The sequence below is a fragment of the Lactuca serriola genome, chromosome 8 (assembly GCF_051521515.1).
Source record: "Lactuca serriola cultivar US96UC23 chromosome 8, Lser_US96UC23_V15, whole genome shotgun sequence".
Taxonomy (NCBI): Eukaryota; Viridiplantae; Streptophyta; class Magnoliopsida; order Asterales; family Asteraceae; genus Lactuca; species Lactuca serriola.
Genome location: NC_136415.1, coordinates 115,048,856 through 115,074,120, shown reverse-complemented (window position 1 = coordinate 115,074,120; position 25,265 = coordinate 115,048,856). Strand labels below are relative to the sequence as shown.

General features: G+C 38.7%; 1 protein-coding gene across 1 annotated transcript; it reads right to left on the bottom strand.

The window, feature by feature from the left end:
* Positions 1-913: 913 nt before the first annotated feature.
* On the bottom strand, positions 914-5,743 carry LOC145070255 (calcium-transporting ATPase 4, endoplasmic reticulum-type-like). Its single transcript, XM_079017192.1, has 9 exons — positions 5,590-5,743; positions 3,604-5,079; positions 3,439-3,511; positions 3,221-3,342; positions 2,846-3,127; positions 2,338-2,715; positions 2,150-2,259; positions 1,835-2,063; positions 914-1,715 (listed from the first exon to the last, which is right to left on the bottom strand). The coding sequence occupies exons 2-9, from the start codon at positions 5,017-5,019 to the stop codon at positions 1,137-1,139; spliced, it is 3,189 nt and encodes a 1,062-aa protein (XP_078873318.1). The 5' UTR covers positions 5,020-5,079; positions 5,590-5,743; the 3' UTR covers positions 914-1,136.
* Between the last annotated feature and the right edge of the window lie 19,522 nt (positions 5,744-25,265).

The following is a 25,265-nucleotide window of genomic DNA, read 5'->3' as shown; positions in this document are numbered from 1 at the left end:
CAAATAACATGAATTTAAAGCATGAACTTATGATAGAAACCTGAAACAAGATGTTATAACAAAGAAAAAAAATGAGAAAATTACACAAATGGTCCCTATGGTTTGGGGTAATTTACGCGTTTGGTCCCTAACTTAATTTTTTAACTCGGAAGGTCCCTACTGTTTGTTTTTGATACACGCTTGGTCCCTGTCTTACTTAAAATGACTATTTTTCCCTTGATTTATTTATTTATTTAAATAAACACACCCAAAATTCCACCCCTCTCATCTTATCTTACCCACCTCAACATTTTTCTCTATTTAAATAATAGTATTTTTAGGTAGAACAGGGATCAAGTGCGTAACAAAAACAAATAGTAGGGACCAAATGTGTAACAAAAACAAACAATAGGGACCTTCCGAGTTAAAAAAACAAGTTAGGGACCAAACGCACAAATTACCCCAAACCATAGGGACCATTCGTGTAATTTACTAAAAAAAATAGTAATTTTCTTTTAAAGTTCTGAAATATTTCATAAAATGCAAAATAATCTAACACGTATAATATATTATTATTACAAGTTAAATTGTAATATTGCATCTTCAACAGTCTAGCCAGTGAGTATATATGAAAGCACAACGTTCAACTTAGAAATAATTCACATGTACAATGTTATAAGAAAAGATAATAAACATTTCAATGCTATAATAAATTAAAAATGAAAAGTATGCTAGCATTTCTTGCATTTGGCCCGATTTGTCCTTTACTCTTCAACTTATTATTATGGTTTCATTTGAATGTCATGATCTTTACTTTTATATAAATTCATAAACACTAAGTTTCATAAAGTGTTACATATTCTAACTGAGTTTTTCTATCACTGAAAGTTGCAACCAATGCAAAAAAGAAGAAAAGGGAAGCAACACACAAAGATTGCAACAAAGGAAGACATGATAGAACATGGTATTAATATGTTCCAGTTTTGTTTCAAAAACTAATACTGAAAACATAAAGAAAAATAGTTTTCTAATTCTATCAGAAATCAAAACTAGTATAATAAATCAATGCCACAATACCAGGTCTTAAAGATTGCGAGCATTATAAGAAATATCAGCAAGTTTTGTTTTCACTGACTGAACCAACCTTGTGGTATCACTCACTCTGCCTTGTGCTTAGACGATTTTGCCCTCGTTTGTGCCCCAATTGTCCACCTACCCACAAACTTAAGGACCTCATCGATCAAAATAACAGGCAAAGCAACCGCCAACACCAACAGCCACTCATTCAGACTTAAAGGCACAATCCCAAAAACTTGGGCAAGAAAAGGAACATATAGAATCAAGAAATGAAGCCCAAATGAGATTGACATTGCAAGAAGTAACCATGGGTTGACCCATGGTGGCATGGTCAACAGGCTCTCGTCTTCTGAAAGGGCGTTTAGGGAATTAAACATTTCGATTGCGACCAATACGGAAAGGGATAGGGTCATGGCTTTGACTTTTCCGGTATGGAAGTAGTCACAAGGGTTGGAATCGAAATTGAAAACTTGGTCACCGGCTTTGAAGGGCGAAACGGTAAAATTCTCCCATGATTTACACTGGTCCCAGTTTCTGAGCTGGGAGAAGGTGACTAGGCTGTGATTGTCTCCGCTGAGGTCGATGCCCAGGAAAGAGTTGTGAGTGAACCAAATGACGAAGACGCCCACGGTTGCTAACCCTACGTAAAGTCCAATCACCTACACAAACAAAGACATGGTAAATTACACAACATTTAATAATCTTCCGATTCGATTTTTATATCACAATTCCATTATTTTTCAAAATCAAATGCAGGCTTAGGGTTTTAAAAACTTACGAGATATCGGAATAAAATCCAAGGACTAATCAAGGAATCATCACTTCTGCGAGGGGCTTTTTTCATGATGTATTTGTCTGGTGGATTAAAACCCAAGGCTGTTGCAGGTGGGCCATCCGTAACCAGATTCACCCATAGAAGCTGAACTGGAATCAGACCTTCTGGAATCCCAATGGCAGCAGTTAGAAAGATGCTAGCAACCTCACCAATATTTGAAGAAATCATATACCTGTCAGACACAAGTGGGACAAAATGCAATTAGTTTCATTTCAGACTACGTTCAACTATGGTAGTGTTTGGTTAAGATAAACTAACCGGATAAAGGCTTTCATATTGTTGTAAATGGATCTGCCTTCTCCAACTGCAGCCACAATCGTGCTAAAATTATCATCAGCCAGAACCATGTCAGCAGCCTCCTTTGCAACCTGGAGAAAAAAAAAAAAACCAAAAAGATTGGCATTAAATTATGTCTACAATTAGATAATATTTCAAAGCAGATATACCTCAGTTCCAGCAATGCCCATTGCAATTCCAATATCAGCCAATTTCAAAGCAGGTGCATCATTCACACCATCACCAGTCATGGCAACCACTTCACCAGCATCCTTTAGCAGCCTTACAATCTCTTGCTTGTGACGTGGCTCAGCCCTAGAAAAAAGCAGTCCTCCTTTCTGTGCCAAATGACCTTTTTGGTCATGATGTTCCATAAACTGTCTCCCTGTTATACTTTTTGAACTTATATCCTCATTTGGACCAAATACACCTATCTCACGACAAATTGCTTCAGCTGTATTCTTGTTATCTCCTGTTATCACCATTACTTGAATCCCAGCTTCTCTGCAGTCTTCAATTGCTTGCCTCACCTCTTTACGAGGAGGATCCTGGGAAAATAAAACTTTAGAATTCTTTTCTTGTTTCTTTTTGACTTAATGGGTTAAACACTTAACCTGGAGATTTTTTTGTTAGAATATAAGGGTAAAATGGTCATTTGGACACGTATTCACTGCTTACCCGAAGTCCTGCTAAGCCAGCAAAGGTTAGATTACTTTCGATTAAAGGATAAGAGGCAGGATTGAGTAAAAGTTTATGAGCAGCATGTTCTTCATCCCCATTATATGTTGCAAACTCTGAAGGGTCATCTTTGTATGCAAAACCCAATACACGTAATGCACTTGAGGACAATTCATTAAGGCTGTCTAAGATTACTGATTTTGCCTTCTGGTCAAGTTCAACAACAGACCCATCTGACAACTGGATGTAGGAGCTTCTTTCTAACAAGTTCTCAACTGCACCCTGTCAAAAATTTATCACCTATTTCGTTAATACTTTCCATTTGGACAAACATTAGACTTTAAAATGAGAAAAAAACATATGAGATTGTTTCACCTTTACAAGCAGGGACTTTTTCCCATAGTTTGAGGATACAATAACCCCCATAGATTTCCTATCACGATCAAACTCAAGAGTGGCAATCCTGTGCTCGTTTTGGTTCCATGCGTGAGAACAACCTTTATTTCACAACATTACATAGGAACAAATTAGCTCATATCCATAAAAACATTAAAAAAGAAGAAGAAGAAGAGAAGAAAGCCATTGTGACATACCCATAAGGTCGTTGTAATTTTTAGATGAACCAGAATCCAAACCTGCAGGAAGTCCCATTTTCTCAACAAGAACCTGAAGAATAGAAACAGGTTATATATATTAAAAAAAGTGTGGGTTTAATTGGAATAAAGATCAAGACTTGTTAAAGTTACTGTTTACTGTACCTTTAGTGCTGCCTCAGTAGGCATTCCACCAGCAACATACCCTTTGTCAGATCGCTCAATGCTAGCATCATTAGCCAAAGCAGCAATCTTTGCAATTGTTTGAAGGTTAGCATCCATTTTGCCAGCTGGCCAATCTTGTATTTTTCCATCTAACGGATTATATGTGGAGCCTTCCACATTAAAAGATCTAACAGCATTTGCTCTAGGACCCATAGCAACAAGCTTAGCCACAGCCATTTGGTTGGTGGTAAGAGTGCCAGTTTTATCAGAACAAATCACTGTGGTACACCCAAGAGTCTCAACACTTGGTAATTTCCTGACAAGGGCATTCTTCTGGGCCATCTTACGGGTCCCAAGAGCCAAACAAGTAGTAATCACAGCTGGCAAACCTTCTGGGATAGCAGCAACTGCTAATGCTACAGCTATCTCAAAGTAATAAGTACACTTTTCAAATGAAAATTTGAAATTTGTTGGCCAACCATCAACATACTCCCATGTGAGAAAGTACTTCACGTTTATAAGCCAAACCAAAACACAGATTATCCCAATCAGCATGGTTAATTGGTCTCCAAACTCGTTCAACTTCTTCTTCAATGGTGTGTCTTCTTCACTCTGTGAGGCCTCATGGATCTGGGAATGCACTTTTCCTAATTCAGTATTCATCCCTGTTTCTGTAACCAAACAAATACAATTCCCATTTACAACTGTTGTCCCTGCAAATACTATGCACTTCTTCCCTTGGATATCAGTCTCTTCAGCAACAGGTTTGGTGGTTTTACTAACAGCTTCACTTTCTCCAGTTAAAGAGCCCTGTTCCATTCTAAGTGTTGAACTGATTAGATTTAAGACCCTCATATCAGCAGGGACTTTATCCCCTACACGAAGCTCCACAATATCACCTGGAACAAGTTCTTTTGCGGGTAAGCCTGTAACTTTTCTGCCATTACGTATGACAGTTGCGTGTTCTGATTGAATTTCTTTAAGGGCCTCTAAAGCTTTCTCAGCATTACTTTCTTGCCAAACACCAACAATCGCGTTAAGAATTAGTATCAAAAATATTACCAGAGGCTCTACGAATGCTGTGATCTCCATCTCTCCCCCTTCATCACCATCATACCAGGCAAGGACAAAAGAAATCACAGCAGCAACGAGTAAGATTCTAACTAGTGTGTCATTGAACTGATCTAAAATTAGACGGAAAACTGATGGTCCTTCATGCTTCTCAAGTTCATTCAACCCATGGATCTCTAATCGTTTCTCAACTTCTGCATCTGATAGACCATATTCTCTATCCACCTTATATTTCTCTTCACATTCACGTGTTTCTTTCGCCCAAGCAGCATAACTATTTGAATCGGAGGTTGAAGCTTTGCCTGTGTTGTCTTTCTTCCCATAGTTTTGGGCTCCTTTACCCATCACTATTTTCTGAGAAAAAAATATCAACTAAATCACCAAAACTTCCCACAAGCAAACCCCCTGTATGAAAACAAATTCACCAATACAATATGTCAAGCAACTGAAAGCAATTTTGAAAAATTATCAGAAACGATAGAAAAAGACGTCAGATCGCATACATGTAAACCAAGAAGAATTCAACTACTAAACAACATCTATCACATTTACGCTCAGATCACCTACTCCTAACAACTACGATAACCTAAAGATCTAGGCTTATGCCACCAAATTATCAACAAACGCTTATCAGAACTCAGGTATCCAAAACAATCATCGTATTCGTCTGTACCCCATTGTATTACCTAACGTTCTAATTCAATAATACTTTATATAAACATAAATGAAATCAAACAAACACTCAACTACTCAATCAACTTACAGTAATCAAAATCCAAAACCCTAACCGTTGCAAAAATCGAAAGATCTAGAATTTCTTTTAAACAACACCAAAATCACACGCGATTATACAAAAAAACAGGCATGTATAATCTGAAAAGTGATTATAAACGTGTAAAATGTTGATTGAATTACCGGTAGAAGATCGGCGGGTATGGGAGAGAGCGGTGAGCTTACGGTTTTGGCGTTGGGCTTCACTTCTCCTTTTGAAGAGTCTGCGTGAGAGAGACGGGGAGAGTGAGATAAGACGAGATCTAATGATAAAACTTTGTTGCTTCTCGTGATGGGCTTTTGATTAAATTTTGATTGATTATGATTTACGATTATTTGTTAGATTCATTTATCTCAAACAAAACAATTAGGGGAATAAGGTTTTATTTAGCAATATATATATATATATATATATATATATATATATATATATATATATATATATATATATATATATATATATATATATATATATATACACGCCTCTATAACAAAATGACTTATAAGAAAATTGGAAGATTTCATCTTTATATATATATATGTTTTTTTAATAAATTTTACTAGCTGTGAGATCCATATATTTTGTGAGTTACTTAAAAAAAAATATATAAATGTCTAAGTATTTAATAACTTTGAATTTATAAGAAAATAAGAAAAATAATTATTAAATATAAAAACTAATGGACTTTAATTTTGGAAGTTTTAAATTAGAAGGTAAGCTCATTAATTACTATAATTATTACATTAAAATATCATGTAAAATTTAATAAAATAGGAAAACCTTTAAAATTACATGTAAAAAGAAATTAATTCAAAATAACCATAAAATGATATTTGACAAAATAAATGAAAGTATGACATGTGCAAAAAAATTTTCATTTATTATATTAGAGAAGAGATATAACATTTCATAACTTAAGTTTTTATCCATAATAGGGTTATAGAAAAAAAAAAACTATTTCCCATTCTAGTGATTTATAAGAAAATTGGAAGATTTCATCTTTATATATATGTTTTTTTTAATAAATTTTACCAGCTGTGAGATCCATATATTTTGTGAGTTACTTAAAAAAATGTATAAATGTCTAAGTATTTAATAACTTTGAATTTATAAGAATATAAGAAAAATAATTATTAAATATAAAATGTCATTTTATCTTTTAAATTTAACCAAATAATTTAAATAAATAAACTAAAGAAACTCCTGGACTTTAATTTGAGAAGTTTTAAATTAGAAGGTAAGCTCATTGATTACTATAATTATTACATTAAAATATCATGTGAAATTTAATAAAATAGGAAAACCTTTAAAATGACATGTAAAAAGAAATTAATTCAAAATAACCATAAAATGATATTTGGCAAAATAAATGAAAGTGTGACATGTGCAAAAAAATCTTCATTTATTATAATAGAGAAGAGATATAACATTTCATAACTTAAGTTTTTATCCATAATAGGGTTATAGAAAAAAAACTATTTCCCATTCAAGTATACATTCAAAAATATTTAACTTATTAGTATTATTCTAAATTTAAAACTAATATTATTGTTTAAAAAAACGTTTGTCCATGCCTCCTTGAATGAAACATCGAACAGAAAAAAAAAAATGAAAACTAGGGCTTCAATCGTCGTTCCTCAGCCAGTGGCCTCCTCCGCCTATCACCAATCACTTGCGGACTCATCTACACGTCGTCGACCACCTACTGCCTCCCTAACTTGTCGCCGATTTCAAGGTATGCAACCTTTTTTCTTGGTCATTTTTTTTTGTTTAATTCTTTCTATTATGATTCTTTCTTGATTCTGATCCCTCTCCACCGAATTGACGATTTCGCTTTTGTGTTGCTTTTTCTGTAGATAGATTTTATCACAACTTGCTTTTTATATTTTTTTAGATGGAACTTCTTTCTTTATTCTTTCATTATTCTTTCATTATGTTTCTTTCTTGATCAATTTTTGTGTAACGCCCCGTTCTTGAAATATCTATTTATGGGTTCCCGAGATCAAGAGTAAGGGCGTTTCGATCCTTAATGTGGATATAGAGTTTGACGGGAACGGACTTATGATGGAGGAGATGTTGTAAATTAAAGATATTGGCAACAATGGTCCCTAAGGGGGAAGTTTAGCAAAGGGGTCCCATGCATGCCAAGCATGCATGCACGTGTTTGGCTGGGTACGCCCAGCATAAGCTGGATGTACGCCCAGCGTAATGGAGGAAAGGAACGCGGAGGTCTCTCGACGTACGCCCAACATACTGGATGTACGCCCATCGTACGTCTATCATCCAAAAACCTTAAATTTAAGGTCAGCCACTATATAAGGAACATAATGGTTCCCACCCTAGCCTCCATAAACACTCTCTTATCCTCAGAAAACCTAGATAACCGTCCCACCTCCATTGTTGGGTGTGTTTGACCTTGGAAAGCTTGTTTTGGCAAAGGAGGGTCTAGAAGAAGAAAGAGGAAGTTGTCAAAGAAGGAGTTGAGTGACTCGAGCTTGTAGATCTGGAAAGACATCATCTTCTGAGGCCCTTTTGAGGTAAAAAGTCTCTGGTTTGACAATCATATTGTGTAGATCTATGTGTTGTGAAGTTTTGACATCATTCTTGTCCCAAAAACCTCATCTTGATGCATGATTCGAGTTGGTTGAGATTAGCTGTCCTTTTAGACCTTAGGAGAGGTCTTGAGTAAGAAAAATGAGGTCCCAAGGGCTTTGGTTGTCTCATATGTGATATAGATAGGTCTTAATGGATTAAGACCTTGGATTAAGAGCTTTATGGACGTCCCAAGTAATAAAGTATGAGACTTTATGAATCCTAGGCATATTTGGTCTATGGATCTGAAGTTTGGGCTTAAGAGCTTAAGCCATTAAGATCTTACGAGAAGTTGTGGTTTAGCGGAGTTACGCCCCGTGTAAATGGGAGTACGCCCAACGTAGTGGGTCTGTGTCCTGATCCCAATCCACGAGCATCGTTGTACGCCCAGCGTACCAAGGAGGGTACGCCCAGCGTACCAAGGAGGGTACGCCCAGCGTACTCTCTCTGATGGGTTTTCATTTTGGGCCTTAAGAGATTGGGCTGTTATTGGGCTATTAGAGCTTGGGCCGTGACTGGACATTATGGATGGAGTATTTTGGACTCACTAATTATTATGGACCTTTGATCTAGGCCCATTTGGTGAGGTGGGCCCAATTTAGTAAATTGGGCCAATATTGGGTTTTGCTTCGGACTTTTGGTCTTTGGGTCATTAGTGGGCTTGAGAGCTTACCTAGTGTTGGGCCTTTTATATTTTGATTATGGGCCTTAGTCTTGGACCAGATTGAGTTAAGGGTAAATTGGTTAATTTACCCTTAGGAGGATGTTGTGCTTGGACTAATGATTGTTTTGCTGCTTTAGAGAGTTCGAGATTTTTGGTGAGGCGGTGGTTCGGGAATCTGCTTCTTCAGCTCAGAGTTTCGGCAGTTGCGAGGTGAGTTATCCTCACTATATCGACAGGGTCTACGGCACCAAGGCCGGCCCTTTATCGGATTGTAATCCGGGTATCGTTGTTATGTTGTTGCTTTGCTATGTTTGCATCCTGGTAGCTAGGATGGTATATGTTAGAGACCTGGTTAAGGTCGGTATCCTGGTATATAGGATGATGCTATGTTAGTGACCGGTTAGGTCGGTATCCTGGTTAGGATGATGTTATGTTATGTATGTGATCTGCTAGATCGGTTTGATTGGGTGTGAATTATTATATGATTGAATGTTTATGTGCACATGGTTGTTGGACTGGGGTTGGGTTGAGGCGGGTCCTGCTTTGTGTTGTAGGCCAACATACCCAGGGCGGACCGGTTATCCCGAAGGCCCAGCGAGTTGTCCGAATAGGCTGTAGGCCCCAAGAGGGCGGACCAGATGTGCCGAGGCTCGGAGAGTGGACCAGACCGACTGAAGGCTCGGTACGGGCGGACCAGTCATACTGTAGACTCGGAGAGTGGACCAGGTGGATTGAAGGCCCGGTGCGGGCGGACCAATCACACTGTAGACTTGATGTATATGGCTAGACTCGGAGGGTGGACCAGGTGGATTGTAGGCCGGTGCGGCGATCTAGTCATACAGTAGACCCGAAGTGCATGGTTGTTTTGTTCTGTGTTATAATATGTTATGAATTGTGTATGGTATTGTGGTTGGTATTTTGGGGGTATCTCACTAAGCTTTCGGGCTTACAGTTGTGGTTTAAATGTTTCAGGTACTTTTGGAGACCGTGGCAAGGCAAAGGCATGATCGTACCGCTCCTCGTGCCTTATGTGTTTATGATGTGGTCCTGGGAAATACTCTGATAATAAATGTATTGAAAACCTTTTTGTAATAACTTTATGAAGTTGGGTTGTTTTTGAAAAGTTTAAATTGGTTGGAATTTCTAGAGCGTTACATTTTGTTTTTTTATTTGTTTTGTAGATGAATTATATTATAGACATGATAGACAATGACGATTTTTCTATAATCTCCCAAGTTGCTATTGTAACTAATGTGATGAATATAGACAATGAATTTGAGTTAAATGAAAATTTGGAAGATGGAATTGGAGATGAAAATGATGAAGAAGCACCTTTTGACAAGAATGTTCAAGTACCTTCAACTTTTATTAATATGCAAGGAACAAATTTAAATATTGATGACAATCGGAATGTGTCGCAATCAACGAGTAAGAATGATTTTACGCGAGAGTTGGGAAAAAGATTCTTTCAAGGATAAAGAAGAACTTGTTAGAGCAATCAAGATCCATTGCATTAGGACACATAGACAATTTGAGGTCATCAACTCACGCCCAACTATTTGGACTCTAAGATGCAAGTTATACTTAGAATCTGGTTGCAAATGAAAACGTCATGCAAGTAAACGTAAACATAGTGGATATTTGAAATCATAACTTATATCGATCCACATACTTTTTTACACTATAAGCTTTATCAAGATCATCCGGACCTAGATGCAAGCTTGATTGCTATGGAAACTAGGCACCTTATAAAAGCACAACCTTTTATCAGTATTCCTGCTTTGAGAACATAAATTGTTGAAACACTAGGCTATACTCCTTCATATAAGAAGGTTTGGGTTGGAAAGCAAAAACCAATTGAACATGTGTTTGGAGGCTGGGAATAGTCTTATGTCGCTTTACCAAAATATTGTAACAACCAAAACACTCGGTAAAAATTTTTATTTTTAAAAATCAAAATACCATAATAACTTGTTCCCAAAAATTCATTACATCATATTATATCAAATATCATAGTATCAAAACAGATAAGTGAGGAAATTGTTGGAGAGTGAATGTTGTGCCATCAAGCTGAGTCTTTCCCTTTTGTATCGGAAGTACCTGAAACACCCAAATAAATTGTAAACAAAAAATTAGTGAGTTTCCCAGAATATCACATTACATTCAACCACATAATGTGACACAACAAATATAGTTGCCATGGGCTATGTAACGCCCGCAGATCCGGGCTAGTCAATTTAGAGACAATAAGTGTCGAAAATGACTTTTCGGCAAAAGATTATCTATAATAAATAGTCTTAACCAAGTTGTATAATATGTCTCAAGGTTTCCGTACATATAAAGAACGTCAAAATCCGAGTTATAATGAAGAAGTTATGGCCCGTCGAAGTTTTACGGCAAAACCGACATGACACCGGGAAGCATAAATAGTAAATTTACGATGGAGCGACTTTTAGCCTTATCAATCTAAACAAAAGTTGTAGTATATGTTAAACCGAGAACATACAAAAAAAGAACGCCCAAATCTGACTTCGTATGAGGAAGTTATGATTTAAGATTTGGCTTAGCAGTGCACGACCCGAAACTCGAATTTTAGTTCGAGCGGTTTTTGGCTTACGCGACCTAAATGAGAGTTGAAGATCTCATTAATAGGAACTCAACGGTAAAAATATAGACGAAAACGGAGTCCGTATGAAGGAGTTACAAATTCTTCGCAGTCATTTAACAGTCTAAACGTCTCCTACTGTTAAATTTGAGATCGGTCGAGAATTAGCCGACGGAGTCTAAATGAAAGTTGTAGATCTTGATTTTACCTACGTGTGGAAAAAAATAACGTCAAAAACGGAGCTCGTATGCGAGAGTTATGATTTTTCTAAGTTTGAAGGATGATACGCGATAGGGGTGACGTGGCACCACCAGAATTGGACACGTGGCACCACCAGAAGGCTGCCACATGCCCCAACTCAGCGAGTAGGTCCTCCTACTCGGCAAGTCCGTCAGGATTTCACCCTATAAATAGAAGTGTCGGGCTCTCTCATTTCTCACACCTTTCCCCACTTCTTTCTCTCTCTACACTCTCTCTCTAGCCTATCCTAACCCCCCTAAAGTCTAGGTAAACCCCCTAGCACCCGAAGCCTCGAGAAAAGAACCTTTCAGCTCGGGAACGCTGCTCCAGCGAAGTCCGATTTTACGAAAAAACTCGTTGTAAGTGAGCTACGCCTACGCTATTTTTAATACAACTTGTAATTAATTATAGTAACATTATTAGGACCTTAAAATAATTATTTGGGCTATTATTATGAGTTATATTGAGTGTTATTTAACGCTTATATAATAATAATAATAGCTAGACTATTAATTAGTCGCGGTTAACGTTAGACTAAACCCTAGTCATATTGATACTTGGTTTTGTCGAGGAAAATTGTGTTAAGAGTAACGAAGTGTTGTTCAAGCACCGAGTCACCATCTTCTCAGGTGAGTGCATGGTCCCTTTCATCTTACAAATTGTAACGACCCAATTTTCACGTCCAAAAATTTCGTTATAAAACATTACATAAAAGCATCAATAGTTAAAACATTGTTTGATTAAACCATTACACATCGAAAACCAAGTTGAAAACAACAACATTCGATCAATCAAATATCAGAGTATCAATCCCAGAATAAACTCGTAACTGCGGAAACAAGAGAGTGTGTGTGTGTGTGACATGCTGCTACCGCGCCGGCTCCTTTCCCCTAGCTGAGGAGGTACCTGAAACCAAAACTGAAAACCGTAAGCACAAAGCTTAGTGAGTTCCCCCAACCTACCACATACATTGCAAACACATAACACAATTACTGTCAGGCTATTATGGGATGCCTGACTACCTGGTACGGCCATTATGGGGCGCCGACTACCCGTGCGGCCATTCTGGGGTGCCGTCCTACCCGTGTCAAGCCATTCTGGGGTGCTGACTACCCGTCGGTCCTGACAACCGATCCTCGGGGACTAGTCCCCTCTTACTACCTCTATCGCATATAACATAACAAGTCAGCATGCAAACATATCATCATATATTGTCAGACAAATTATGGGGTGTCTGCACCACCCTTCGGTCCTAACAATCGATCCTCGTTCTATCACATAAAACAGGGCACGCTAGCACATAACATATCAGGTAGTAGCAAACCAAGATGATATCACAAAGACAATCATCTAACAACAACTCCTACTGGTGGGCCGGCATTGTGGCCGTAGACCCACCGCTACTGGAAGGTAACTCACCTCGAAGTAACTGCTGATCTGATCGGGAACTGATTGTCTACTGCTGTTGTTGCTGCTCCGGAAATCCTCCAGCTGCAATTCCCACAACATACTCAATCGAACACTGCTAACTGTCCTTTGGGTAAAATGACCATTTTACCCCTGATCATGCCCTAAGTCAAAGTCAGCATCAACTTTCAGTTGACCCGACTCGCCGAGTTGGCTTTCCAACTCGCCGAGTCCCTACCCAAACGATTGTCCTGAATCCCGTTTCTACTCGTCGAGTTAGGTGACGGCTCGACGAGTTCTCCTTCTAAACTGATATTCAAGTCCTTCATCCTACTCGCCGAGTTGTATGAACAACTCGTCGAGTTCATCTTCATCCGATGAACACTTATGCTAAGACTCGCCGAGTTGTATGAACAGCTCGCCGAGTCCATCTTCATCCGAAGAACACTTATGCTGCGACTCGCCGAGTTGTATAAACAACTCGCCGAGTCTGTTCTTGATCTAAGGAGATTGCCTTGAACTCGCTGAGTCAGGGCATTGACTCACCGAGTTCCTCCATAGATGAGTTCAGCTTCCGACTCACTCAGTCACACCCCGTGACTCACTGCTCACTCGACACTACGAAAAGGGGACAAACTCGGAGACTCGCGAACAGACTCGCCGAGTCGTTGCCATGCACCCACTAAATACACATATTTGCTCGATTCTAGTCCATGCCATTCACAGATCTGGACTCCTAGAACACGAATCACACGTAAAGTTTCCAACTTTACGTGTAGATATTCACCAATACGGATTTTAGGGTTCAAAATGTACTTAAAATGGTAGATCCAAGGTTTTCAAGCAATGAGGGTCCATAAAGGCTACAGATCCGAGCCCTTAGAGCCCAAACATGCCTAGATCCGAAGTCCCTCAACATTATAAGCTCATTACACAAAGGTCAAGACTAGAAGAAGCCTTGAAATGGCTATCACAAGCTCTCAATGAGATAATAATGAAGGGACAGAGAGGGTTTCGAGTCCAATACCTCTAGAAGTTCTGAAATGGCACAAAGATTCTGGATCTTCTTCCTCTCCTCTCGATCTACCTTCTTCTTCTCTCCAAAACTTCAAAGAAATGCACCAAAATCACCCAAATTACCAAAAGAGGAGTTAGAGCTTCGAGAGGGAGTGTTCTGGACGCAATGGGGGCGGATATGAGGCACAAAACATCGTTTAAATAGGGTGCAACCCCTGAAACTTAGGGTTTCATCCAACAGCGGTGACTCGCCGAGTCCAGAATATGGACTCGCCGAGTCGCCAACTTAAACATGTCCCGGGTCCCGTCCTTACTCGGCGAGTCGGACCTATGACTCGCCGAGTCCAAGGCTAAAAAGAAGGAAAATACTCAATAAGATTTACATACCAGGAACCATGTAACGTCCAAAATTTCAAAACAATTAAAACTTTTCAAAATCACCCATTTTATTAACGTTGTTACAAAAAGGTTTTCAATACATTATTTAATAGAGTATTTTCCCAGGTTCATATCATAAAACACCAACGCGAGGAACGGTACGATCACGCCTTTGCCTTGCCACAGACTCTTGAGAACCTGAAACATAAAACCACAACTGTAAGCCCGAAAGCTTAGTGAGATACCCCCAGAATACCAACCACATATACGCCTTTCCAGGCCCTGACCTTCCGGTCCATGTGTCCCAGGGGACTTTCGTCCCTACTGGGTAAACCTTCCGGTCCTACCCACGCCGACCTTCCGGTCCACCACACAACGCCTTCCGGCCCATAACATAATCGCCTTCCGACCCATAACATATTGCCTTCCGGCCCATAACATATTGCCTTCTGGCCCATAAGCATAAAATGCATATATAACATAACAAATAATCATATAGCAGTTCATAGACAACAATCGATCAACAGATCACATATCATAGCATTACACTAAACAAGATATCGGTCTAGCCGGTCACTAGCATAACATTACCCTACGAATCAGTCAACATACTAAATGCATACACACGCCTTTCCAGGCCATGACCTTCCGGTCCACATAGCAATGCCTTCCGGCCCATAACGTGTAATGCCTTCCGGCCTATATCATAACAATGACAACTACCCGGATTTCCATCCGATAAAAAGGGTCGGCCTTGGTGCCATAAACCCTAGCGATATAGTGAGGATAACTCACCTCGAAACTGTCGACTGAACAGATAGCTCAAGCTGCTCCGATCACTGATACGATCTCCACCTCTGGACAGCCACCAATGCACTGAACTCAAACAATAAACAACAATTACCAAAATACCCCTGGAACCACTGGTCAATCCTTAGCCAAAGACAAGGTCAAAGTCAACCCCTGACTGACCTTACTCGCCGAGTCAACCCTATGACTCGCCGAGTCCCCATACTCAGGACTTCACTCAACCCGCGATCTAACTCGCCAGTCACCCCAAGACTCGCCGAGTTCAACAACTCTGAGTCCACTCGCCCTTGACTCACCGATTCTCTAAGATTCCCTTTCTACACATCGAGTATCCCCCTTGACTCGACGGGTTCCTCCTGGACAAATCGCGGGGCCACCCCGACTCAACTCGCCGAGTCTGAAGAACAACTCGACGAGTCCCAGTAAATCTTCAAGCTACTCGCCGAGTCTGTTCATCGGACTCGGCGAGTCCATGCCATGCAACCGCTCAAACTGCTTCCTAAGGTCAGAACTGCTCCGACCATTCATAGGTCTGGCCTTCCTACACTGATTCATCACGTAAGGTCCTCATTTCGGTGCTCATAATACACCCCATGACTCATAATTACATTTTGACCTAAGGTATAAGGATTCCAATCCAAAACCTCCATTGATTCCCGAAATACTCAGGCATGGGACATTCTGGACTTCCAAAGGTCCCAATGAAAGGTTCCAATTGCTTGGGGAACTAAGGAGACACTCAATCTAGCCACACAAGGGTTCAATAAACCCTAAATCCATATACACATCAACATAGAAGGGATTAACTCGAAATTATTACCTGACTAATGTTGCTCTGTGTCCTCAATCCTCAGAATGTGGCTTCTCCTGTTGTTCCCTTAACCAAGCCTCCTTTTTCTTGCAAAATAACACTTCCAAGATCAATAATGGTCTTCTTCCTTGCTCCAGGTACTCACAATCGGATTAGGGTTTCACTCACAGAACTAGGGTGAACAATGACGGCCATAAAGTCCCTCATATACGTCCCAACCCTGAACGGTTAGGGTTTTCGCTAAACAGCGCAGACTCGCCGAGTCCATATCCGGACTCGTCGAGTCCAGTCGCGAACCCGCGACCAGATCCGCGATTCTACTCGGCGAGTCTAGGCTCCAACTCGCCGAGTCCCCTCTTAAAACACCCAAAATCATCAATATAACAATACCTGGAATTCCGGGCTGTTACAAACCAGGTGCTACACACATAGATATGAAGTATTTTAATATAAATTACGTGCTATGTGTACATATTGTCTGAATACTTGTTGTCTATGCTGGTGAAAGATTTTTATACATGCTTTAAATGATGTAAACTGTATAAAGTATTTTATATCTACAAAATATGTTGGGTAAAACATGGATAGATGAATGATGAGGGATAAAAGCTGAAATAGAGGAACATTAGTAGTACGGACCTAGTGCCCTATGTAACGCCCGTAGATTAGAGCTAGTCAATTTAGAGACGATAAGCATCAAAAATGACTTTTTTATGGAAGATTATTTATAAGGATTAATCTTAACCAAGTTGTAGTATATGTCACAAGGTTTCCGTGCATATAAAGAACGCCGAAATCCGAGTTATAACGAAGAAGTTATGACCTGTCGAAGTTTCGCGACAAAACCGGCACGACCTAGCGCGACCCAGCGAGACGTAAATAGTGAATTTAAGGTAGATAGATATCTATCCTTAGTGATATAAATGAGAATTGAAGATCTCATCGATAGTAGTGCAACGACGGAAAGACGGACGGAATCGGAGTTCAGATGAAGGAGTTATGAATTTTGAACGGAGTTTTCCTGTCCCGGCCTACTAAAGATAATATATAAGTAATATACTTATAATATATTAAAAATAAAGTCAAAATTAGCCAATGGAGTCTAAACGAGAGTTGTAGAGCATAATCTCACCTTCGCGGCGATATAAAGAACGTCGAAAACGGAGTTCGTATGCGAAGGTTATGAATTTTTGAAGTTCTGACGACCAAGCCCACGACGTGGAAAAAGGTTGCCACGACGTGGCAAGGGCCAAATTTGCCCTATAAATAGATTTGAAGGGCCATCCGTTTAGGGTTGCTATTTTCTCTCTTCTCTCTCCCGTTTTGCATCGATTTGCGTGCCAGAAATACCCCGAAGCCCCGGTATTGTTCTCGAGCCCCGAGGCAAGTCCCGAGATCCCGAAGATCCCGAGATGTGCGGTTCCTGAGCCGAAGCTCTACCCGCGAGAAGTTCGATTTTTGTGGAGATCTTCCAGATCTGCTGAGGATTACTACTTCTGCAAGTCGTAGTGCTGTCCGATCATCTTCTGATCAAGTGAGTGTATACTACCTTTCATAAACACGATAATAATACAAGTATGGTTTGAGTGTATTAAGTATATTGTTGTTTATATGCGTGAGTGTATAGTCACTTTCATCTTACACATAGATATGAAGTATTTTATAAAATACGTGCTATGTGTATATATATTGTTGTTTATATGTGTTAGTGTGTGGTTACTTTCTTCTAACACATAAATATAAAGTATTAGCTATGAAATACGTGCTATGTGTTATATATTATTTGTCTATTTGAAATGGGCATGGAATTGAAGTTTTATACAAGTGTTAAATGATTTAAACTGTGTAAGTATTTATATCTACGAAAATGTTGGGTAGAACATGGGTAGATGGGATAGTTGGTGACTATGGAGTTAGCGCCTATTGTATAAACCTTGGTGACTATGGAGTTAGCGCCTATTGTTAGATAAACCTTGGTGACTATGGAGTTAGCGCCTATTGTATAAACCTTGGTGACTATGGAGTTAGCGCCTATTGTTAGATAAACCTTGGTGACTATAGAGTTAGCGCCTACTGTTAGATAAACCTTGGTGACTATGGAGTTAGCGCCTATCGTATAAATCTTGGTGACTATGGAGTTAGCGCCTATCGTATAAATCTTGGTGACTATGGAGTTAGCGCCTATTGAGTAAACCTTGGTGACGATGTGACTTCGTGCCTGTTAAGTGAACCTTGGTGACTATGGAGTTAGCGTCGCTTGAGTAAACCCCGATGACTATGGAGTTAGCGCCTGATAACTATGGATTTAGTACCTGATAGATAAACTTTGGCAGCAATGGACTTCGTGTCAATTCCTTAGGTAAATCCTTAGGAATGAATGAATGAAGGATAGTGGATTCTTAGGGTAAACCCTTGAGAAAATAAAGTAGATATGGGGATGGGTATTTGGGTTGGTTGTTTGATAATTGAATATAATAATTGTATTATTGTGGGTTGAAAACCCTATATGCTCACCAGGCTCCCAAGCCTGACCCACTCAGTTTTCTTTGCATTACAGGTAATGACACAAGAGTATAAGTTGGTGGACTTGACGAGAGGTTTTGGATTATAGATCAGTAGTTATAAATAACTGTTGTAAGGTCTATTTTATATTGTTTATGCTTTTGGTCTGTATCGGAACATGACATCCCGAGGTTTTATTATTTAATGAAAATACATTCTCCTTGAGAAATTTTTTGATAAGTTTTTATCATATCTTATTTTGGGAACAAATTCCGCAACCTTTTTCTTTAAACGATCACTCTGATTTATAAAACAAAGCATAAACAAATCGGTCTTTTCTGGCCGTGAAATTGGGGATGTCACACCCTATAGGTATACATTGGCAGCAGTGGACCTAGTACCCTATAGATGAGCACTGGCAGCTGCGCCACAACCCGTAGATGATTTAGATCTATGGTAAACGTCGTAGCAGTTGTGCTCTAAGGACAGTATCGGCAGCTGCGCCTAATAGGGAGCCTTATGACCATGACAGTAGCATTTAAAGGTCAATACCGGCAGAAGCGCCTCATAGAAAATGTCCCAATTATGGCAGATGCGCCTAAGTGACAATATTAGCAGTTGCGCTTGACCAATGTGTCATTGGCAACAATGAACTTCATGTTGTTTCCTTAGGATGATCCTTAGGAATGAATGAATGAGAAATAGCTGATTCTTAGGGTAGATCCTTAAGAATAAAGAGGATAATGGGGATGGGTAATTGGGTTGATTGTTTGATTGTTTAAACATAATAATTATATTATTGTGGGTTGAAAACCCTATGTACTCACTAGGTTTTCCAACCTGACCCACTCAGTTTATTTATATCACATGTGTTTATATGAACTCACATTACACTGAGAGATTTAAAAGAGATGTAGATCACTAGTGTAAATGAATGTAAGTTCTGTTTATGCTTATGTTTCTGCATTGACGATGACATCCCAAATATTTTAAAAGTGAATAAAAAATATATTTCTTTAGAAATGCTTTGATAACGCGATTATCATGTTTTTCTGGGAACAAATTCCGCAACATTTTTTATTAAAAGAGATACTCTGATTTTTATAAAGCATAAACAAAATCGGTCTTTTATGGCCGTAAAAATGGGGATGTCACATGCTACCCCCATGGTCTTAAGTGTCGGAGTCCCCTCCCCCCTCCTCGTGGTCTGATATCCAAGTGTCATGGGCTCCCCCCCACGGTCTTACCCTGGAATGCCACGAGCTCCCCCCATGGTCTGATATCCAAGCGCCACAGACTACCCCGATGGTCTTCACACAAACAAACAATCACATAAAAACTATCCATCCTATCTGTCAAATAATGGGCCGACATTGGTGCCTTTGACCCATTGATATGGTGAGAGAACTTGAAACGTCCAAAAATGTGACAACCTGAAACTTTTATTCTGTACGCTTGTTCAAATTTATCAACATTGAACTCGATTTTGTTACCTTTTAACGCCGTTTAAGAGTTCGTTTAAGTGTTCTAAGCTTGAGTACAATCAGGAATGAGATTAGAAATGAGTCAACAAGTCGTATAGAGACAAAACCGGGCCATACACCCTCTTGAGAGGTGTGTACGGCCGCATACATGGGTGTACGGCCGCACACCCATCTTCCAGCCACACACTCACCCATATATATATATATATATATATATATATATATATATATAGGGTGACCCCCTTCACTCATTCCTTTCTTTTCGCTGCACTCTACTTTCTCTCTCTAGAAACTTCATCCAAGAACACTCTAAGGGCCTAAAAACGTGAAGTACTCCACCATTTAGCTTGTTATATTGGTAAGATACCTTGATTTAAACCTAAAAATCTTCATGTTCTTCGTCACTTGAAGGTGTACGGCCGCACACCTTCATAAGGTGGTCGTACACACCTCAAAGACCCTCTAAAGTGAAAGTTTGACCCCTATCTTTTAGTTGGACTTGGTTTGAGCCTTAAAACATTTAAAAATCGACTTTTGAAGCATAAATGGATTGTGTACGGTCGCGCACCCCTGTGTGCAACCGCACACACATCCTGGCCGCACATACACCAAAACCCTTGATTTTGTGGCCATACACCTCCCTCGTTCGATCATTTATGGCTCCGACATTTAGTTCAAGCATTTCCAAGTCTTTAGGGCGGTTTCCCGTCATGTTTTGTCATGGGATACCTTAATCTAATGCATGTATGTGTTACTATATGTTAATAGGATCCACTTGCGTACAAAACATCAGTTGACACTCAGCACTCATAACCGATCGTACACCCGAAACCTACGTTAAACCGTGAGTTCATACCCCTACTCTTTTATAAGATTTTATAATATTTTTAGGGGGGATACAAACCAAACATAAACGTTTTCACAAGTTAAAAACTGATGCAATTACAACAAGTTTCACGTTAAACATTTAGATACTTTATCCCTTTTGTAATATGCGGAGCATAAGGGACGTTTTCTAAACATAATTGCATAGTTTTCAGAACAGTACATGACACAACTTTCCAGTCAAACTATAATATGTATAGTTTGGGGATTTCATTACCGGTTTTACATAATCAAACTTCATGCAAAGTCAAACATATAAACTATGACATATTTATTTTATCCATACACATAACAAGAGTATCTTACTAAATAATTATTTTATGTATAATTATTTATACTCTGCATCAATTACTAACGATTTCGAACTCGAGAACAACCGAACTACACGTAAACTAGTTAATACTGGATTGTGAGACTTATCTTCGTTATGCCCTTGGGGGTACCAAATAAATCCTCTCCGTTAGTATAATCAGAGTCTCTTGGAGGGAGAGCGTGAAATTTATGGATAGATCTATTCGGGACTGACAATCCCACACCTGAACTGTTAGCTATAGTTAGGCGGGCACGCCTGAGGTGACAATTTTTGTAAATCGTACGACGCCTGAAGAAACATCAAGGAGGTCCATCTGTCATATTAGTATGGTTATACAAACTCATAATACTATCAACTAACCTTTGTTTATAGGATCTCTTCTTCCATAGTTTTATTTAATCAATAAGACTACCTATCTACTTACTGAAGGGTATTCCAGGGACACAATCTTGGTTTTATTTTAAGTAATAAAACTACTTTACTTACTGGCGGTAGCCAGGGTTTTCTAACGAAATATACCGTATCTACTGGTGGTAGCCAGGGTTTCAAACAGAATATACTTTACACACTGGTGGTAGCCAGGGTTTCAAACAGAACATACATTGCATACTGGTGGTAGCCAGGGTTTTCAAACGGAACATATCTTTATACAGTAACAAGCAAACATGTTAGAAAATATTGGATTTTCTTGGAAAGCATGCTTACATATTTCAAGACTCGATAACAATGGTTTCACTACAAACGACATTTTACTTATAATGAAAAGAAATCATTTGTACAAATTCAGTGACTAGCTTTCAATACGCACTCATGAGAGCCAAAACAACCGGTGATATTTGCATTGGAGGATTTGTCACCCTTTTAGCCCGCAGTCTTGACATTGAGCTTCCGGACGACTACACGCCCGTCGCCAGCAAAATTCTCTTGGATGAGCGGGTTCTCACAAACATGCATCACATCTGTCGTAGGAACAGGAGCAATTTTACATGGTATTGTCCTCAAGGGGACGGATATCTCATTCTTCCCGACCATCGAGTTGCCAACTTCACCTTCCACGATCGCACTCAGTGGAGACTCGCGAGGACCATCATTCAATCAGTCAATGAGGATGCGCTCCATGATCAAGATGATGACGAGATGCATGTGGATGACTAGCCTGATGATGAGCCCACCCATGGTCCATAACACGCTCAATCCCAAGCACCTCCCGGATATTACACGCTTCCCCCTAATTTTGCCGAACAGTTTGAGACTCATTGTGTCTCCAACCAAATCATGTCCCAACAGATGCACCATATGTGGGGGTGGCACCAATCACAAAACCATTTCGAGAATGTCCCACTTCCTCCTCCCTATCCATACCCTCCACCCACCCATCCTTATCCACCTCCACCTTACCCTTACCCCTACCCCCAATACCCATATCCTCCTCCCGATCCCCCGGTCTAGGTACTTTCGCCTCGCCCCAAGCATTGATGACAATGCTTATTTCTAAGCTTGGGTGGGGTATTCCTTTTTCTTTTTGATTTCTCATGCATTTTAATTAGGTTGCATAGCATTTAGCCTTAAATTACATTCATTTATTTTTATTTTTTTTAAATTCCAAAAAGATTTTATTTTCTTCCTTTTCACTTTTTATTTTTGCACGACATTTAGCTTAGGGCATAAGCACTCATGCATTTTTGTTATCTCTTTATTCTCATCTTCGAACATCTTTACTTGAAAGACACGACACGCCTTAATTACAATTCTTTTGGAAACTCACATAACAAATAAGAATCGCTCTTAGGGACTTTCAGTTGTTGCTTATTCTCTTACATATACGTGGGGAGAGAGTGCAAGTAGTTGTGCATATGAATCGACTCATGTCAAATGTGGCATAAGTAAGGGGACAACTTAGCTCCGTGCCGACTAGTCCCTCACATGAATTTTCCTCACAAGCCACAATCAAACCCCAAAGAAAGGAATAAAAGATAGATTTTGCTATTTTGAGATCTTCAGTGTCTAACAGCTACAATTCACATCATATCTCATTATTTTATGATTTAGACATATTTTTCCCACTTGATCTCGAATTAGCCTTAGTGTAGTTGTGCTCGTTTGGCCTCATGTTTGGGTTAGACTTAGATTCTGTTTCTAGTTGTATATAGTTTTGTATTTTTATTTTCAGGCTATACTTGTAAAACTCCTGTGGTAAACTAAAAAAGTGAGGCTAAGAAAAGACAACAACCTTTTTTTTCTTCCAATTTTGTTTTGTTTTGTGAGTTAAAGTAAATTGTTTCAAAAGTGTCATTCGAAAAATTTTGCGTCAATTTACCAAAAATTTCAATAAAGTCTAGTATTTAGTTTGTGTACGTGAAATTTCATATGTAACCAACTTATTTGGAGAAGTCAATTTTTAATCTTTCGTGAAATTTGAGCCTTATATTTGTTGGTTTGTTTTGTGAGTTAAAGTAAATTGTTTCAAAAGTGTCGTTTGAAAATTTTTGCGTCAATTTACCAAAAATTTCAATAAAGTCTAGTATTTAGTTTGTGTACGTGAAATTTCATATATAACCAACTTATTTGGAGAAGTCAATTTTTAATCTTTCATGAAATTTGAGCCTTATGTTTGTTGGTTATAGTCTTTTGAAGTCTAGTAAAAAAAGGTTTGAAAAGTCGGATATTATTGCAATCATAAAATGCGAATGTAATTATATATTTTTTAGTGTTTTCCTCTTTGTGTCTTAAGTTATTGTATTTGTAACATGTCCTTGGGGTTTTGTTGTCAAAAATAAATAAATAAAAATAAAATAAAATAAATATAATAATCAAAGAAAAGGTCGGGCCACAGAGTTGTATCTGTTAGGGTGCAAAGTCATGCTTGGATGTATTGTTTAGGCTTTCCTCTTTGTATGTGTAAATGAGTTGAGTCTTTTCCTATAAATAGGAAGTGAGTGACTCCCATTATGTAAGAGTCCATATGGAGTGTTAGACTAGAGAGAGAAACTTGTACAAACTCATTTGTATATTCTTTCTAGATCTAATATGAGCTTACAAAGAATTATTTACTCCTTGTGTTCTTGAATTTGTATGATGAATCACTAGATCTTTTCTTATTCCGCACATGCCATCAGAATCAACACCACTACAATTGGTATCAGAGCTTGGTTTTCACGATCAACGTGACTTTTGAAGAACGATTCTCGGTTTGGCAATTTTTGTCGCAACTTGAACAATTTTGGTGAGTCTCTCTCTATGATCTCTCTTAATTTCGTTGAAATCGTGCGTAACGTTTTTGATTTTTGATCGTTTTGATTCATTGGATCTAATTCGTTTCAAACCTCATTGTTGATCCAATCAATTTTTGTTTAGATCAAATCCAAACCAAAAATAAAATCAAAATTTGTTTACTATTCATTGTTCAAATGTCCAAGCCCAATCAAATTGTCGAATACTGTTCATTTCGTGATTTAGCCCAAAAAGTGGATCTTACTGTTCATTCTTTAATTGAGCCCAAATTGTAATATTCGATAGCTCAAATGTGGTTGATCCGATTCCTAAATGATTGAGTCTGTATCAAACTGACTTGTACACAAGCTTTACAAGTTGTACTATTGGATGTTCTGTTCTTCATCGTTTTTGATCTTGAATTCCGTTTTCGATTCAATGTTCCTCTTTATTGATTTGAAGTAATTGTTATTCAAAACCAGTGAATCGATTTTACTTTACTGATTATGATCTCAATCTTGAGAAATCGTCAACTGTTTCTTTGATTGCGATGAACACTCAAGAACATTATGAACAATGATGAAGAACAGGTTGAATGAGTTTTCTTTTTCGATTATGAAAATCAATCAACGATTTGTGATTTTGAACTTGTGAATCGACTGAATCTATTTTGGATAATTATCAGTCGATTATGATCGAGCTGTAATTGAGAACTCAATAATTTCGTTCTTGATTTTGATTTACTGAAAATTGGATTTGGAATCGATATTGAGGATCGATTGGGGTTCCTGTAATGAAATGGATGAAGAGCGAACAGATGAAGAGAATTGATTGTTGAATTCGAATATTTGGAATCTGTGTTCATTGATTGTCGATTTTGGAATACGTCTTGCTCATGAAA